The sequence below is a fragment of the Sciurus vulgaris genome (assembly GCF_902686455.1).
Source record: "Sciurus vulgaris genome assembly, chromosome: 8".
Classification (NCBI taxonomy): domain Eukaryota; kingdom Metazoa; phylum Chordata; class Mammalia; order Rodentia; family Sciuridae; genus Sciurus; species Sciurus vulgaris.
The window spans coordinates 83298695-83318468 of NC_136468.1; the positions used below are offsets into that span (position 1 = coordinate 83298695).

The 19774-nt window shown below is 37.6% G+C and overlaps 1 protein-coding gene across 1 annotated transcript in view; it reads left to right on the top strand.

Annotated features, from left to right (window-relative positions):
- DNAH11 (dynein axonemal heavy chain 11) overlaps positions 1–19774 on the top strand; it is a 335620-nt gene that overhangs the window by 29131 nt on the left and 286715 nt on the right. The window contains 2 exon segments of the mRNA XM_079151923.1: positions 14567–14683; positions 19587–19724. Of these exon segments, the coding sequence (XP_079008049.1) occupies positions 14567–14683; positions 19587–19724 (255 nt within the window).

Consider the following 19774-nt stretch of genomic DNA (forward strand, 5'->3'; position numbering starts at 1 on the left):
ATTTTAGTCCGAGTCTCTCAATGCCTCCCCTTCTTGAATCCTGGGTTCAAGGATTGAAGTGACTGGAGATGTACTCCCCCTTAGTCCGCCATCTTGGATCGCCCTGTGGAAAAAGCGTGCAGCCAGGGGGCGGGGGGCAGGTCTGCCTGGAGAGGTCTCTGGCTGCCTTGTCCTGGTCCCAGAGGCTGCTTGCGGGCCGGAGGTCTCCGCTGGCTTGGGGACTTGTGGCTGACTCTGTGTAGAAAGGCTCTCACTGGGCGGTCTGCTCCGAGAAGCTAGCCTGGAAAGGCGCTTCCTGCCGGAGGGGGCCAGGTGCAGGCTGCTTGGGTGCGGGCTGCTTTGGGAAGTCCCTGGCTGCCCTGTCCTGGTCCCTGAAGCAACCTGCGGGCCAGAGCTCACCGCGCTGGCTCAGGGACTTGGAGCTGGTTCTGTGCAGAAAAAAGCCACAACTGTTTCTAATATAACTGGATCTCAGTCTGGATTTGTAAGTATTTGTTTCCAGCTTTCTGGAGTTGTAATTGACAAACAGAAATGGTAAATATTCAAAGTGTATAGATTTAGTCATATCACAATGTATATATATTTCAAAACATTTTTACAATAGTATAATCTGTTAATTAAAAATAATTTTAAAATTGTAAAAAAAAGGAACTTGTTCTTTCATAATTCATTTTAGTCTCATTTTCTGATGTCCATGTCATTTGTGTACTTTATTATAGCATTTTCCCACATCACTGGATATATTTTTGGTCTGTTTATTCAGTTAGTTTCATCCCTTTCATTGTATCTATTACTAACATGCAGGTTGTTTCTTATAATGTTATTTAGAGCTATTTATTATTTCATATATTCAACATCAGGAAATAGGGGGAGACTCTCAGATTTAAGTTGTGATTAGTGGCTTCTGTTCTGTCACCTGGGAGCATCCTGTAGCTCTAAGATAAAAATAGCATCATTTTAGTGGCTTGCCAAAAACAGTGAAGCCTGAGTTTTAAAAAACTTAGTTTGTTTTTAAAAATATGAATTTATTCACTATTGTGTTTATATTTGGCCAAGTAATTGAATCTTTAAAATATATAAGTGTTAGCTTTACAGTAATGCATTTTAGTAAAACTTATCCCCTCTGAATTATTTAGTTCAGGTAAGTGTAGTCGATGGTAAGAGGACACTGCCATGCTGGTGCCCTATAATTTGTGGAAAGGTGGGAGAAGCCTAGTGACATATTCTGAGCTTGTCCTAACAGCCTTGTGTGATGTCTGGTATTTGGAAGGCATTCAGTGATTGGGAATCTTCTGGGAACCGGTGACTCGGTCCACCTGCTTGAACTACTGGATGAGGATTGTGGAACTGGGCGGGACATTTGAATAGTAGGAGAGTTGTGCTTTCCTCACAATTAGAGAACCTGGCAGGTTTCAGAATGCTAGGGTGAGGGACCATGAGTAGGTTTCACTGATGTCACTGCCTTGTCAATTCGGGGGTCCTGATGCTCTTCCTGTGCCTGCCTGCACAGTCACAAGCATGTGGGAGTAGACAGTGCATTTGTCTTGACACACCTATCTGCTTGCTATTTGTATCTTGGAGGCCTGTTTTACTTTGCACATAAAGTGGGCAAGGCCTTTGCTCTCCAGGTCTCAGTTAGAGACATCAACCTTCCCTTGAAGTTCCCCTTCATCTCCTATCGATTAACTTGCTTTAAGGCATATTCTACAATGAATCAAAATGCAGTCTGTAAAAATAAAAAAATAAATAAATAAAAATAAAAATAAAATAAACTTTTAAAGGACTGGCTGTATATATCAGTGGTGGACCATTTGCCTAGCAAGTGTTAGGTCTTCAGTTGATTTCTAGCCTGGTACAGGAAAAAAAAAAAAAGGGACTTTACCAAAATGTTAACTATGGTTACCTTAGGGCAGTGGCGTTATGAATTCTTTTTCTTTGTGTTTTTCTATGTTTTCCATATTAAAAAGCAGTAATTCAAAAAGAAAAAAAAAAGATATATTCTAGAAGCTGCTTAATGTTCACATCATTCCCTAAGATTAACACATGAATTAACTAAAATTTTAATTAACTGGTATAGTTATGCTGAAGAAGACCTTTCTTTTTTGGAAAACCTCTTGGTTATCACCATTGCCTCAAAATATTGCATCTATTATATATTTTTGCATAATAAGCTGTTCATTTGATGTGTTTTAGCTGAGTCTATTGTACACTGATTTTATGGTGAAATCAGTAATTTTTATATGCATACATGTGATACACATATGAAAGCATGCCACCCTGCCCTTCCACGCCACTGCACACACCCTTATACATCCCCCCAGTCCCCTTTGTACACTCATGCTTACATAACAGGTGTGTCATGATCAGCCATCTACACTTTGGTATAGAAATGGTTTAAAAGTATTCCAGTAAATTAAAGAAGTGATCACTGTAATTTGCTTTCTTGAAATGATATTTTTCTCCTCATCAATTTCAAGCCTGTTAATCAGGTTTTCAGTCATAATTGGTGTAACTAAAGGTCTGCCACTGTGATGGTCCTTGTGCAGAATGTGGGGACTTTCTCAGTGTGATGATTTATATATGAGGTGTCTCCCCAGAGCTGCTGTGCTAATGCAGGAATATCTGGAGGTAAAGCGATTGGATTGTGAGATGTAACCTAACCAGTCATCCTAGTTTGAGTGAACTAGGTAGTAACCGTAGGCAAGTGGGGTGTGGCTGGAGGAGCTGGGTCACTGGGGTATGCCCTAGAAGGGTTTGTGGACCCTTTCCCCATCTTTGCTTCCTGGTGACCATGAATGGAACAGCGCTCCTCCACCACACCCATCTGCCATGATGTTCTGCCTCACCTTGGGTTCAGAGCAATGGAGTTGGCCCACCATAGACTAAACTTCTGAAAATTGTGAGCCCAAAATAAAACTTTTCCTTGTCTAGGTTGTTCTTGTTGAGTATTTTGGTCAGTGACAAAATGCAAACACATTCAGGTATGTAGATAAATATGGTTTTAGACTTCTCAGTTATTAATACTGAGTGGAAAGGTTACCGTAGGTATTTTCCTTGACTTTTCCCTGAGTGATCACTTGAAACCTAGATAATTATGAGACTGGATTTCTTTGTTGAGCATGTTTAACAGCTAGTTTGATGAGATTAGACTTAGTAGCTGTTCTTTGCTGGCATTCTGTATTGTTACTTAAATAAAATTTCTTGAATTACTAAGCAAGGATGGTGCTTGCTTCTTGAGGGAAACTTTGTGACTCCATTTAGTCTGTTAAGCAGAGCCAATTAACATTTACTGAGTGCTGGGCATTGTGCCAGAAGCTTCACATACTTCCTGCTGAATTCTCACTATAACACTGAGAGTGGTCTCATAGGCAAATGACAGGTTGAGTAAATCATCTGGGAGTACACAGTTTCCAGGTGATAGAAGAGACTCAAATCCAGAGTTCTTATCTCTAAGGCCAGCATTCTTTTTTCCTTGCTTCTCCCTCTATTTATTTCCCTCCTTGAATCCTAATTTAATTGAAGGGAATAGGTTTATCTGGAAAGTTCACTGAGTGTGTCCTGGGATGGAGCATACCGAGTTGCTGTGTCTGCTTTCCTGCTAGTTTTCTAGGAAGTTTATTCTGGGCACCTAGTCTGCCATCATATCAGGCTCTAAGATACATTTTGAAAGTATTCATTTAGTTTATATGTACTAGGTTATATGCTGATTTCTAGAACTAATCCATTATCTCTTTCTTGTCTATTGAATTATTATTTTACTAGTGCTATGTGTAGTGTATTCTGATTTATACAGATTTAGTCACCTATAGGATTTTGATTTATTTTGCTTTCTTTTTAATGTGAAATTTAATGTTTAAAAGCATTACTTTTAGAAACATAATATTTAAAAAATATAACCTGGTGCTCTTCTTACCCCACAGCCTTTCCTCTTAGTTTTCCATTCCTTCCCAAAGGCAACTCTATTATGAATTTCTTATAAAATGTTCCAGAGAAATTTGATACATATAATACTATATAGAGAGAGCCTGGTGCAGTGGCACATGTCTGTAATCCCAACAGCTCAGGAGGCTGAGGCAGGAGTAGCACAAATTCCCAAAACCAGTCTTAGCAAAAGTAAGGTGCTAAGCAACTCAATGAGACCCTGTCTCTAAATAAAATACAAAATAGGGCTGGGCATGTGCCTTAGTGGTTGAGTGCCCCTGAGTTCAATCCCTGGTATCTGCCCCCGACATAATATATATATATATATACACACACACACACACACACACACACACATATATGTATACATACATATATAAGTTTGTATATGTAAATGTGTATAAATATAAATATGTATATATATATAATACGTATTTATGTATATATATGTATATTTATGCCTTGCTTTTAACAAGTCATTTATACTTTGCTTTTAACATGTTAATACAATATATTTTGACAGCCATTCCCACCTCCCCACCCACACCCCCAGTACTAGGGACTGAACTCGGGGGGCATATACCAATGAGCAACTTCAAAAACTGTTCTTTATATATGAAAAAAGCCCAGTATTTTCACTCTGAAAAGTGAAAAGAAGGCAAACTGGCTAAGGCTTTAGGACTGAAGAAAGAGTATGGTGAGGAGTTCCCTGGGTTTTCTTGTTGCCTAAAATGGCCCAGTCTTGGAGCCAAATACACTGGCAACCTGTAAATACCAGTGGGCATGAACTAAGACAAACCCAGTGAAAAGCCTGATATTTTTTGATATTTTTCTAACTGAAGGACCAAGAAGGGAGCTGCCTACCAAGACAGAAAACTTAGACTGTAATTTTTCGAGTTCTGCCAAAATCACAGAAGAAACTGCCCTGCCACTACTCCTGCCAGGAAAGGCTGAGTGAGGAGCCTAGAGGTACACCAGTCTATATTAAAGTGCTCCAACTGAGTGGTATCCGAGAAGGCTGAGGGGAGCCATGATTTTTATCTTTCCTGGCCAGGAATGAGCACAACTCTCTGGTGTCCAAGGAGGCCACATGGGAATCCTGAATTCTCTTCACCCAGTAGCATCCTCATCCCTCTGGGCTGGTGTCAGAGGAAGCTTGATGGAGAGTCAGGACCCTTACTGTGGTAAAATAGTAACAATACCATGTTCACTGTGGTGTCAATAGAGACCACATGGGGAGTTGGACATCTCACCCCAGTCTAGTTTAAGCAAGGGGTCTTCCTACCCTTGAGCATAAATAGATGCTGAATGGAGAACATCAAATTCTCTCTTCACCTGACAGTAATGAGCCTAAAACAGTATTAGAAAGTCACCCAAAGCAGTTTAAGATTCAGACTCATAGCAATTTGAAAACGTCCAGACATTTTATAGAGTGAACTGTGATCTCAGCTGAAAGACAAAAAGACAACCAGTTGATGCCAGCAGCAAGCTAATAGAGATGTTGAGATTATCTGACAAAGAGTTCTAGATCACCCGTGGTAAATGTGCTTTAATAAACAATTATGAACATGTTTGAAACAAATGAAAAAATAGCCGTAGGAAGTGTGAGGAGTTTCGGAAAAACAAGGACAAAATTATTTTACCTCTTCAGGATCCCTTGGGATTTGATGAGAGTTTTAGGGTTTTTAAAAAAATTTCTACAAAGGACCTTGGTTGAGATTTTTGATAGGGATTATATTGATGCATGTTAGCTTTCTGTTGAAAACTACCTGAGAAAAACAACTTAGAGGAGGAAAGGTTTATTTTGGCTCATGGTTTTAGAAGTTTTCTGTCCATGGTTACTAGGCTCTCTGGATTCTGGGCCTGTGGTGAGGCAGAGCTGCTCACCTCATGATGGTCAGGAAGCAGAGAGAAGGGGCCAGGGATAAAAGTCCCCAGGGGAAACCCCCACTTTCCAGGACCTGCTCCCTTCAACTAGCTCCCACCTATGGAGTTCCACAACTTCCCAATAGTCCATTCAGTTATGAAGCAATCAGTGGGTTAACCCCTTGATGAGATTTGAGCCCTCATAATCCAATTACTTCCCAAAGCCCCACTTCTGAACATAGCTACTTCACCTTTAACACCCGAGCCTTTGGTTGATATTTCATATCCAAACCATAATAACTGTATAGATCGCTTTGGGTAATATCATCATCTTAATGATATTCTTCTGGTCTGTGTAAATGGACGTCTTTCTACTTCTTATACATTCTTTAATTTTTTGTAGCAATTATTTTGCAGTTTTTGGTGTACAAATCTTTGCCTCCTTGGTTAAATTTATTCTTAACTACTTTATTCTTTTTAAATTAAAATTGTAAATAATTGTAAAAAATTTAATTTTTAAATTAAAATTCTAAAATTTAAATTTTAAATGTAATTGTATTCTTTTTCTTCTTCACTGGGAATTGAAACAGGTCCTTACACATGCTAGGCAAGCATTCTATCACTTAACTACATCCTTAGCCGTGTTTTAAAAGTTTTATTTTGAGGCATGGTCTTGTAAAGTTGATGAGGATGGCCTTGAACATGTGATGCTCCTGCCTTGGCCTTTCCTGTTGCTGGGATTATAGATGTTACATGCTTAGAATTGCCCATTTTGCAATTGTTTTCTTAATATCCTTTTTGGATTGTTCACTGTTATTATATGTGTTTTAGTCAGTTTTTTCACTACCTTGACCAAAAGACCTGATAACAATTTTAAGTAGGAAAAGTTTATTTGGGGCTCACAGTTTCAAAGGTCTCAGTCATAGGTGACTGACTCCATTCCTTGGGGCCCAAAGTGTGGCAGATCATCATGGCAGAAGGGTATAATGTTGCAAAGTGGCTCCGGACATCACACTGGGAAGCAGAGAGAGCTTCCCTAAACAAGGACAAAATATATATCTCAAAGGTACACCTTGGAACCCACCTCTTCTAGCTGCATTGAATGTAGGAGTGCAAATGTCTTTATAAGGTGATTTCTCTCCTTTGTGTATACATTCAGAAGGAAGATTATTGGGTTACATAGTAGTTTTATTCTTAATTTCCTTAGAACCTCCATATTGTTTTTCATAATGGTTGTATCAATCTATAGTTCCACCAATATAAAAAGAGTTGTACAACATGTTCATGTACAACATGTTGTACAATTATTCTAGGAATGTAGGACCATTTCAATATTTAATTTGAATTTGAAATCAACACGTACAGCTTTCAGTGTAATTTCCATGTTAATAGGCTGAAAAGAATTTCCAGTAATCATGTTAACACACAAAACAAATTGACCAAATTCAACACCCATTTATGACAAAAAAAAAAAAAAAAAAACCCTTAGAAAAATAATACAGAACTCCACCTTGATAAAAAACATTTAGCAGAAACCTAAAGGACTTTTCTAACAGTGGGAAACATATCCTAAGTCCCGAATACGTAGCATATATTCAACTACCTACTTATCATTCCACTGAGATATTTAATAGACATCTCAAAATTAACAGGTTCAAAGCTAAATTCTTGCTTTACCCATCCCCAAACCTACTTTGTGTGTGTTTTACTGGGAATTGAACCTAGGGTCGGGGTGGGAGGACCCTACCACTGAGCTCCATCCAGTCCTCCTTTATTTTTTGATTTCCTTTTCTTGCCTGATCATTTTGCTAATGTTTTGAGGACTATATTGAATGGGAGTGGTGAGTAGACAGACTTGTCTTGTTCCTGATTTTAGAATAAATACTTTTAGTTTTTCTCCAGTTTGTATGATGTTGGCTTTGGGTTTGTCATAAATGGTCTTTATGATGTCTAGGTAAGTTCTTTCAATCCCTAGTTTTCCTAGTATTTTTAATATGAATGGGTGTTGGATTTTATTAAAGGCCTTTTCTGCATCTATTGAGATACTCATGTGATTTTTGTCAATTCTATTTAAGTGGTGAATTACATTTATTGATTTGTGCATGTTGAACAACCTTGTATCCCTGGAATGAAACCCACTTTATCATGGTATATTATCTTTTTGATGTGTTTTTTATAATTTATTTTTATTGTAAACAAATGGGATACATGTTGTTTCTGTTTGTACATGGAGTAAAGGCATACCATTTGTGTAGTCATACATTTACATAGGGTAATGGTGTTTGATTCATTCTGTTATTTTTTCCTCCCCCCCACCCCTCCCACTCCTCTTTTCCCGCTATACAGTCCCTCCTTACTCCATTCTTGCCCCCCTCCCACCCCCTCATTATGTGTCATCATCCACTTATCAGCAAGAACATTTGTCCTTTGGTTTTTTGAGATTGGTTTATCTCACTTAGCATGATATTCTCCAATTTCATCCATTTGCCTGCAAATGCCATAATTTTATCATTCTTTATGGCTGAGTAATATTCCATTGTGTGTGTGTGTGTGTGTGTGTGTGTGTGTGTGTGTGTGTGTGTGTATAAACAGTTTCTTTATCCATTCATCAATTGAAGGGCATCTAGGTTGGTTCCACAATCTGGCTATGGTGAATTGAGCAGCTATGAACATTGATGTGGCTGTATCTCTGTAGTATGCTGGTTTTAAGTCCTTTGGGTATAGGCCAAGGAGTGGGATAGCTGGGTCAAATGGTGGTTCCATTCCAAGCTTTCTGAGGAATCTCCATACTGCTTTCCAGAGTGGCTGCACTAATTTGCAACCCCAACAGCAATGGATGAGTGTACCTTTTTCCCCACATCCTCGCCAACACCTGTTGTTGTTTGTGTTCTTGATAATCGCCATTCTAATTGGGGTGAGATGGAATCTTAGGGTGGTTTTGATTTGCATTTCTCTTATTGCTAGAGATGTTGAACATTTTTTCATATATCTGTTGATTGCTTGTAGCTTTTTTTCTGTGAAGTGTCTGTTCATATCCTTAGCCCATTTGTTGATTGAGTTATTTGTATTCTTCATGTAGAGTTTTTTGAGTTCTTTATAGATTCTGGAAATTAGCGCTCTATCTGAAGTATGAGTGGCAAAGATTTTCTCCCACTCTGTAGGTTCTCTTTTCACATTGTTGCTAGCTAGTTTCCTTTGCTGAGAGAAAGCTTTAAAGTTTGAATCTGTCCCAGTTATTGATTCTTGCTTTTATTTCTTGTGCTATGGGAGTCCTGTTAAGGAAGTCTGATCCTAAGCTGACATGCTGAAGATTTGGACCTACTCTTTCTTCTATAAGATGCAGGGTCTCTGGTCTGATTCCGAGGTCCATGATCCATTTTGAGTTGAATTTTGTGCAGGGTGAGAGATAGTGGTTTAGTTTCATTCTGCTGCATATGGATTTCCAGTTTTCCCAGCACCATTTGTTGAAGAGGCTATCTTTTCTCCATTGTGTATTTTTGGCACCTTTGTCTACTATGAGAAAATTGTATTTATTTGGGTTTGTGTCCATGTCCTCTATTCTGTACCATTGATCTACCTGTGTATTTTGCTACCAATACCATGCCGTTTTTGTTACTATTGCTTTGTAGTATAGTTGAAGTTCTGGTATTGCAATACCCCTGTTTCATTCTTCCTGCTAAGGATTGCTTTAGCTATTCTGGGTTTCTTATTCTTCCAGATGAATTTCATGATTTCTTGCTCTATTTCTGTAAGGTACATCATTGGGATTTTAATTGGAATTGCATTGAATCTGTATAGCACTTAGGTAGTATGGCCATTTTGACAATATTAATTCTTCCTATCCAAGAACATGGGAGATCTTTCCACCTTCTAAGGTCTTCCTCAATTTCTTTCTTCAATGTTTTGTAGTTTTCATTGTAGAGATCTTTCACCTCTTCGGTTAGATTGATTCCCAGGTATTTTATTTTTTTGAGGCTATTGCAAATGGAGTTGTTTTCCTCATTTCCTTTTGAGATGTTTCATCATTTGCGTATAAAAATGCGTTAGATTTATGCATGTTGATTTTATAGCCTGCTATTTTGCTGAATTCATTGATGAGGTCTAGAAGTTTTCTGGAGGAGTTTTTTTGGATCCTCTAAATATAGAATCATGTCATCAGCAAATAGTGACAGCTTAAGTTCCTCTTTTCCTATCCGTATCCCTTTAATTTCTTTAGTCTGTCTAATTACTCTGGCTAGAGTTTCGAGTACAATGTTGAATAGAAGTGGTGAAAGAGGACATCCCTGTCTTGTTCCCATTTTTAAAAGGAATGCTTTCAGTTTTTCTCCATTAAGAATGATGTTGGTCTTGGGCTTAGCATAAATAGCCTTTACAATGTTCAGGTATGTTCCTACTATCCCTATTTTTTCTAGTGTTTTGAGCATGAAGTGGTGTTGTATTTTGTGGAACGCTTTTTCTGCATCAGTTGAAATAACCATATGATTCTTATCCTTAAGTCTATTGACATGATGGATTACATTTATTGATTTATGGATGTTAAACCATCCTTACATTCCAGGGATGAACCCCACTTGATCATGGTGCACATTTTCTTAATATGTTTTTGGATATGGTTTGCCAATATTTTGTTAAGGATCTTTGCATCTATATTCATCAAGGATATTGGTCTAAAATTTTTTTTCCTTGATATGTCTGCCTGGTTTGGGTATGAGGGTGATATTAGCTTCATAGAATGAGTTTCGTAGGGTACCCTCCTTTTCTATTTCCTGGAATATTTTGAGAAGTATTGGAATGAGTTCTTCTCTGAAGGTCTTGTAGAACTCGGCCAAGAATCCGTCTGGTCCTGGGCTTTTCTTGGATGGTAGGTTTTTAATGGCTTCTTCTATTTTATTCCTTGATATTGATCTGTTTAAATTGTTTATGTCCCACTGGTTCAGTTTGGGAGGAGCATATGTCTCTAGAAATTTGTCAGTGTCTTCAGTAGTTTCTATTTTGTTGGAATACAGATTTTCGAAGTAGCTTCTCATTATGTTGTGTATCTCAGTGATGTCTGTCATGATATTTCCTTTTTCTTCATGAATTTTAGTAATTTGAGTTTTCTCTCTTCTTTGTTAGTGTGGCTAAGGTTTTGTCTATTTTGTTTACTTTTTCAAAGAACCAACTTTTTGTTTTGTCAGTTTTTTGAATTGTTTCTCTTGTTTCAATTTCATTGATTTCAGCTCTGATTTTAATTATTTCCTGTTTTCTACTACTTTTGCTGTTATTCTGTTCTTCTTTTTCTAGGGCTTTGAGCTGTAATGTTAGGTCATTTAGTTGTTGACTTTTCATTCTTTTCTGGAATGCGCTCCATGCAATGAATTTTCCTTTTAGTACCACTTTCATAGTGTCCCAGAGATTTTGATATGTTGTATCATCATTCTCATTGATCTCTAAGAATTTTTTTATCTCCTCCCTGATGTTTTCTGTTATCCATGTTTCATTCAATAGCATATTATTTAGTCTCCAAGTGTTGGAGTAATTTCTGTTTTTTATTTTGTTATTGATTTCTACTCTCATTCCATTATTATCTGATTTTGATGTGTTTTTGAATGTGACTTGCTAATATTTTATTAAGGATTTTTACCTCTGTGTTCATGAGGGATATTGGTCTGAAGTTTTCTTTCCTTGATGCACTTTTGTTCTGTTTTGGTATCAGGGTGACACCGTGTTTACAGACTGTATTTGTAAGTGTTCCCTCTCTTCAATTTCATGAAATAATTTAAGAATGACTGGTGTTAGTTCTTTTGTAAAGATCTGGTCAAATTCAGATGAGAATCCATTACACTTCATTACATGCCACATATAATTGGCCATTTAGTGCAAAACCTTGGATTCATCCATAACCTCACTCATTTTCTCACAAGAAGCACCAAGTTCATATATACCCTGAAACTATATCCATCATTCACTTCTTACCTGGCTTTTGCACTTGCCTGTCAAGGATGCATTAGTCTGTTCTCCACACTGCAGCTCGACAGCCTTTACAAGCCAAGTTAAGTCATGGCTTTCCTCTAATTAAAACCTTCAATAGCTTCCCATGATGCTAGTAAAGTTAACTTTGTCATTTTCAAAATATGGATACATTTTTATAATGATTCCTAAGTAATACTTAGTCATTTATTTTCTAGTGAATATTTATTGAGAAACAGCTATGAGCTGGGAACCTCATGAAATATTGGTACCATAATTGAAAAAGTAAACCTGTCTGTTAGACTTAAAGTCTAGGGGAGAATACAGGTAGGTAGTTCTTACAAAGTGTGCTTGGTGCTAGGGTATGAAAAGTACAGTGCTGTGAGAACATTTGCAAGAGGTTCTTTTCCAGATATGAAAATAAACCAAGACCTGTAACATAAATAGAAATGAATCAAGTGAGGAGTTGGTGATGGGGGTTGAGGGGGGCGTGGAGATGTGACAGGTGTAGCCAGATCCTGAGTGTAAAATTTGGAGAAGTGGCAGGAAAGTTAGTAAGTAAGGTTCAGATTACACAGGGACTTGTTGGTTATACTCACTTTTGGATTTTATCTTAGGAAATTCAGATTCTGAATTGAGATTACAAAGTAAAGGATTATGAATAGGAATGACTTAAGATTTCTATTTTAGAAAGACTATTAATGCTGTGGTCTGGTGGATAAGTCAGACAAGACTATGGGCAGAGAGAGTAGTTTAGAGAGTGGCTAACAGCAGTTCAGATGAACAGTGGTGGTCATTAGGCCAGGGTTGTGCCTGGGGAGATGGAGAACAGAGACCTAGTCAGGAGACAGACAAACTGGAGAGAAGATGGACTGCACTTCCCAGAGGGAGGAGTGGAAAGAGTTACCCAGGTTTCTACTAGGGTGTGTACAAAGTCAGAGCAGCTTTATAGATAAGGCAATGAGTTCACATTTGTGCAAGATAAACTTGAAATCCCTATGAGACTTCCTAAGAGAGGGGTCCTGTCTGCAGTTCTAAATTTGGTTTCAGGAATGCACGAGCAAGGGAGAGAGATCTGGGATAGAGCTTAGCATTTTTTTTTTTTTTCCCCTCTGAAGTTGTTACTTATCTCTAAGTGTTGGATAATGTTTGAGGATTATAAATTGTATGCCCGGTCTTACTATACCGAGAAGCCACACATGTCAGACTTGTTAAAACTTGTTGGGAAGTTGTGTTTACTTTTAAGTCAGTGATCCTTGAATGAAGAGACTGCTTGGCCATAATTCAGGAGAAGTAGAAACTTCCTGTTGGTGCTAAATATAACTGGTGTACAACACACAGTGTTCTAGAACTCTGCCATTGCACTGTTTCCCAGTGTGTGTGGAATTCAGCGTCACATGCTGTCGCAGTCTGTTCAGGTTGTTATAACAAAACAGCGTAAATCCAGTGTCTCACAAACATGAGAAATTTACTTTTTGTGGCTTTGGAAGTTGGCAAGTTCAAGATCAAGGTCACAGCAGATTTGTTGTGCAACAGAGGCTGCCTCGAGTTCTTAAGAGCCTTCTTGCTGTGCCCTCACCTGGCGGGTGGGCCCAGGGGTCTGTGCAAGGCCTCTTAATGAGGACACCAGTCCCCTTCATTCAGAAGGGCTCTGTCCTCCCCACCTAATTTCCCCCCAGAGACCCCACCTCCTAATATGTTAGAATTTCAACATAGGAATTTGTGGGTAGGAGGACTCAGACAAGCACAGGTGTATTCCTCCTTAGAAACAGCACCATGTTTGAGAGTCAGGCTCAGGACCTAGACCACCTGGCTTTAAATTCTGGTCCTGTCCTTTGCTACAAAGCAACTCCTCCTTTTTACACACCCTAGTAGAAACCTGGGTAACCCCTTCCGCTCCTGTCTCTGACAAGTGCTGGCCATCTTGTCTCCTGTCTCTTGATCGGGTTCCTGTTTTCCATCTCCTTGGGCATGGCCCTGGTCTGGTTCTTAAGCAAATTATTTAACTTTTATTTGTCACTTTTAAATGGAAAAAAATATTACCTTTGACATAATGTTGTGAGAATCAAGTTGATGATATGAAGCATGAATAACAGAACTAAATAAATGTCGTCATGATTATTAGTTATTGGTAACAGCAGTGGCAAAGGTCTTTGTGAAGTCAGTGGCAGGTGCTTCGGGGTACCCTGACTGTCATGACCACGAAGCCCAAGTTTCTGCATTCTTTGGATAGCTTTGCAGAATATAGAATTGCAGTGCTGTGAAGATGCCAGTTAATCTCTCACCATTTCCTTCCTTCTAGTTATGGGAGTATGTGATTATGTATCAGGAAACTGGGGGTTTGCTGGAAAGAAACAGTATTTATTTCTCCTGTCTCACTAATGATGTTTTCTCACAGACCTGTGGATTTTAGCACTCACTTGAAGAAATAGAATTTCCATGTAGGTTTTCCACTCTGAAAAACTACCAAAAACTGTCCCCCTTAAACTTATCAATGGACTGAAGTTATCATAAGGCTAGGTTCTTTTTATTTCTGTTCAGAAAGCTTTATTTTTCATTTATAATCAAAAAGTGTTGGGAGAAGTGAGACACACAGATGCTCCCATGTGAATGTGGGCCAGAGTTCTGGTGCTGGGGTCTGAGCCAGGGAAAAGGCTATGGACACTGGGCAGTCAGTGGCCCCTTGCTCAGTCGATACAGCTGCTCATTGGTTATCTTTGGGGTCCTGTTATGAAAAGTAAATTCAGAAAGTTAGGTCAGGTTTATGTGATTGTTATTTTCACTGTTGGATTCTTTCCTGTAGACGACTATTTTACTTTGAATTTTACAGGAGTTTGAACATGATTATGCTGCATTTAAATCCCAAACTTTGGATTTTGACAGAAGGCTTGGGACGGTTCTCTGTGAAGGTTTCTGTAACTGCAATGGTTTGGAAGCTGCATTTAAGGTGAGTTTGGTGGAAGCTACCGTGACAATGTTTTACTATTGAATAATTTGGACTATTAGACGCCAGGCATGAGTACACTCTTCTCTGAATAAGGCGCAGTATTAGATTAGTTGTGTTCCCTTCAAATTCACACTGAAAAATAAGTAATAATGCACTAATGAGTAATGAAGTTTAGTTTGGCAAGGTCATTTTTAGGACGTTTAACTATTGATTTTTTTTTTTTTTCTGGTATTCACAACATTTTAGTGCTCATTACCTTTAGAGTAAGCTTGACCTTCCAATGAAATATTGATTCAACATTAAGCTTCAGTGAAGAGTGAAAAATGCCTGTTAATTCAGGAATTTTTTTTTTTTAACCATTGTTTACATACGTTGGGTTTGCCTGCCTGCTTCATTACTCTGACTGAAACAAATAACCATTTATACACTGTATTTCATCAGGTGTAAGACATCATTGATTATCAGATACATCATTATTTATGTGTCAATAAAGAAAAAAATTTTGCCAAATAATTATGATTCCATTGACTCTATAATGCATGTCAATTTCAGAGGTGTTAAGACATCAAAGAATCTTGTCACAGAACTGATGAAAAACAGTCTGTTTGTATTAAGAATTGCATAAAACACAAGCATCTTGATGGCTTCCCCAAATTGAAGGCTTGTAATATGGGGAGTAGGAATGTCAGGTGAAAGGAAGGCGCTTGCCAGAGAAGAGACTTGCAAGTCAAGTGCAAATTCATAATCGGGTTACATCTCAAAAGAGAAATTGAATGTTCGATATCCAAAGAAACACAACTGGGATCATGGGAACAATGTGTTGGGAGTAACAGTGCAAAACAATATAGCAGACAAATTTTTTACAAGGGATTGTTTGACTTTGACTTTTAAATTCAAATGAATCGGTCAAACAATGGTGAGGCCCCCAGTGTCCTTGTCCTCAATTGAGCATTTAAACATGGAGAATTCACAAGGATCAGATGGCACTTTGTTTATTAAAAAAAAAAAACAAAACAAAACTCTTGGGTGAAAATGAGATGCCGTTGGCTAAAATATCTAGCCTCTTATTACAAAATAAAATGGCCTACAATCTTTCAGGTACAATGACTATTATATATAACACTCACTGTTTGACTCAATTTGCATATATTTTTCTCTTAGACAAAGATGCCAACATATTCTGATCCTCTTTTGTAACTTTTCCCACTTAGCCAAGTCATATTTTTCTTGCCTTTATATCAGAATTTGACTATGATTTTTAGTGTCTGTGTAGTAGTCTATCATATTCATATTAATTGAAACTCATTTTTTTCACACTGTTGTTATTATGTGGAAGAAGGAATGGAGAGTGAAATCTCACTTTCCATTTCTAATTCGTCTTTATTCTTGCCTGTCTACAAATTCTACCGTTTCTAAATAATTTTCTCTCTTACCTTGTCACCATGTGGTTTTTAAAAAACTTTCTCCATATTTGTACCTTGTTTACTGAAAAACTTAAGTTTTGGAATCCTGCCTTTATGAACTTTGCAAGGGGGGTGGGCATCATCTTCCAGCTTTTATGAGGTTTAGGGAGCCTTTTGCAGTGCCTTGTATACAACAGGCACTCAATAACTGCTTAGGGGTAATTGTACTAACTGGTAATTTGAGTATTGAAATGTCACATTGATGAGGATAAGTTGCTGAAAGAGGAACAGCAGGAGAAAAAAATTACATTGTTGTATGTTTAAGAGAAAGGAGGATTTTAACCATGGGTGCAAATTGAGAAACTCTATTATTGGTCCCAGGGAAGAAATATTTATAGGCTACTTTCTGAAGATGGCAATGGAGGTGCATGCTCTGGGTGAAGTCATGGCCACAAAGGGTACCAAACACCATTTGCCTCTGATATAAAACTATAGTGCTTCAAAATCTAGAGTGCTCATACTTAATAAAACATGAAAGCATGAATACATAGCTCTAAAATTTACATGAAGATAAACTGAAGTGGGTAAGAAAAGTGTCTAGAAAAGACTTTAGACAATTGAACATCCCTAATCTAAAGTCTGAAATGCTCCTGAATCCAAAACTTTTTTGTGCTATAACATAATGCCACTGGTGGAAAATTCCCATACTGTGTACAAAACTACGAAAAATATCATATAAGATTACCTTTGGGTTATGTGTGTAAGATACATAGGAAACATAAATGACTTTTGTATTTAAGTTCGAACCTCATCCCCAAGATATCTCATCATATGTGTGGAAGTATTCAGATTTCCAAAATTGTCTGAAATGCCAAACACTTCTGGTCCCAAGCATTTTAGATAAGGAATACTCAATGTGTATTTGAAAACTATAAACTGTGAAGTGTATATGGTTGAGGGTCCACAGATTTTTTAAAAAATTTTTAAAAAAGTCAAACCAAGGAAAAATATAAATATGTACTATGGACAGTGAGAACAATGTTGTGAGAAGTTGCATTACATTATGAATCTGGGAAATAGAAGAAAATTAAACCTTATGAATCTTATGTGGGATATTTAAGGGGAGAAATGTAGAAATCCATTTTTAACCTTTGAGGTCATTGTGAAGGAAAACATTGATATCCTCCTTAAAATAAGTCTTAGTTCTGTGAGAAGGAAGCAAGAGATTCCAGAACAATGATCTTTATTTTCATTCTTGAGGGTAATTTTTACATGTTTGTGATAATGAATATTATGATAATGTACACTAAGACATTGTAACTTTTACTTTTTTGGTTTTATTGCCTACCCAAAGAATATTTCCCATCTTTCCTTCTTTGCATTGGGAGTTAGGTGCCACTAAGCAGGAATGCAAGGTGAGATGTAGCAAGGAAACTTCTGGTCTTGTGTTTCTGTTGGGCCCAATATGATAAGTGTTTGAAAAATAATGTTGTGAAATAAATGTATTTCTCAATTGTTGCTGGAGAACACTTCTTTGTTAAACTCATGAGGCAGCGTTGACTTTTAAATTTACAGGAAGCCCAAACATAACCAAACAATGGCTGTAAGAAGACAGTTAATAATTTATATTTTGCTAGGTAGAAGCTAACCACCACAATTTAAAAATATTTAGTGGTTTCTGTGATAGATATAATCAATGTTACCAGAAAAAGCTGGAATGTTTTTGTCTGAATTGGCCCCTCAGATATATTTAGATTTACATTTTAGTTTGTATAACTTTTTTCATTATGTTGGTGTTTTGCTTTTTTTTTTTTTTCGTTGAGTGTAGTTTCTGGAAATGTTTGCATAACTTTTATAACGAAGCTATTTTTTAAATAAAATAAGTTTTGAGAAATACCTAATATATTCTGAACAAAATTCTTTTTCATTTTGCTAACAAGGCACAAGGTTTGACAGGTTTTCTGTCACCTTAAGTACATTTGATTATATTGAGGTGGCATCTTTTAAAATACATAATAAGATGCCAAATAAGGGACATATAATAAAGCCCATAAGCAAATAACAAAACATAAAGTGCCCCTTTACATGACAGTAGATGCCTGAATCCATGGAGAGTATTAAACTCTGTGTACTATATTTTTTTCTATACATATGTCTCATGATAGTTTAGTTTATAGATAAGGCATAAGTAAGACTAACAGCTGATAACAAGTAGAGCATTTATAACAATGTAATGTAATAAAAGGTCTTCAAAACTTAAATGTCCATTTCTAGAATTTTCCATTTAATATTTTCAGTTACCACTGGTAATGGAAACTGTAGAAAGAAAAAAATGGAAAAAGGGTACTACTGTGATGTAGCTTTCAGTGGCCCCCTGTCATAAGAGTCTTCACCTTAAAGCGTAGACCCAGGCACTAGGTGGCCCAGTTTAAAATCCCAGTTCTACTTTGTGACTTTTGGCAAGTTACTCCCTTCCCACAACTCAGTGTCCATATCTAGAACACGTAATATCAGCATTTTTAAGGGCCCAGATGTATAGTATCTGGCACATAGCATAATATAAACACTGGTTTCATAAAAATATACACAAGAAAATTGGCATGAGCAGTAAACAAGATGAGACCAAGGGATCCAAGGTTCAGCTCCAAGGTTAGCTCTGTGGGTGCCGGTGGCGAGTGTTAGTTTGAAACCTAGGGCAGGCACTTCATTGAGCAAGAGGACCTGTGGACCTTTGCTTCTGCTTTGCTGGTAAAGTGATCCTGGTCAGTCCCTGTGTCTACTTTTTCTGTCCCCTTTCACTTGGCTTCTCTGCTCGCTAGTACTTTCTACTCACTCGTAACTTTACACAGCATGGATTCAGTCAGCCATGTGCTGACTCAGAATCAGAGAATCTGATTAGCTCAAGGCATAGGTTTGAGCCAGGACATTCATGTCAAAGGAGGCATCCACCTGTGGAGTGGTTGGTTTTGGAACAAAACACTGCTGTCCCAGGTTACTGTCAGGGATGGCTAGATCTTGTGGGTACACAGGGGCTATAGGAAGAACAGATGGTGTGAGTGGTACACTTGGTGTAATTATTGATGGTGAAATCAGGAGGTCCTCCTCATGGATGTGGGGATTCTTATATCTAAAGAATATATATGCAGGAGGGAAGAAAAAATAACATGTGTATCACACTCGCTTTTATTCTCACATACACAAGCATCTTCAAAAATGCTCCCTGATGCCCAATAGGAAGTATTATTAACTGAGAGCAGGGACTTCTGACAGATGGGCTGTTTCTGACCCCTCTCAGTTTCCACTGAGAGAGAAGAATTACATCTAGAATTTGACTTGTTGAATGTATAGACATTTAGAAAGATTCAACATGTTGAAGCAATGTAGAGTTCTGGACTTTTCTTCTATCTAGTCATGTCAGAGGTTTAGTGGGGGATATTATGAGCTGAATATTTGTATTAAAAACTCACAGTTCTTAACCTTTCTAACTTTGATTTTTCTAGCTTTTGACTATATTTGGGAATTTTCTAGAGAAACCAGTTGTCATGGAAATTTTCAGCCCACATTACAGCACACTAGTGAACATGTTGAATACAGAGCTGGATATGTGTAAGCAGTTATATAATGAACATATGGAACAGGTAAGTGGTGTGAGGTTGACCATATTCACAATATCATTTTTGTAAGTAAT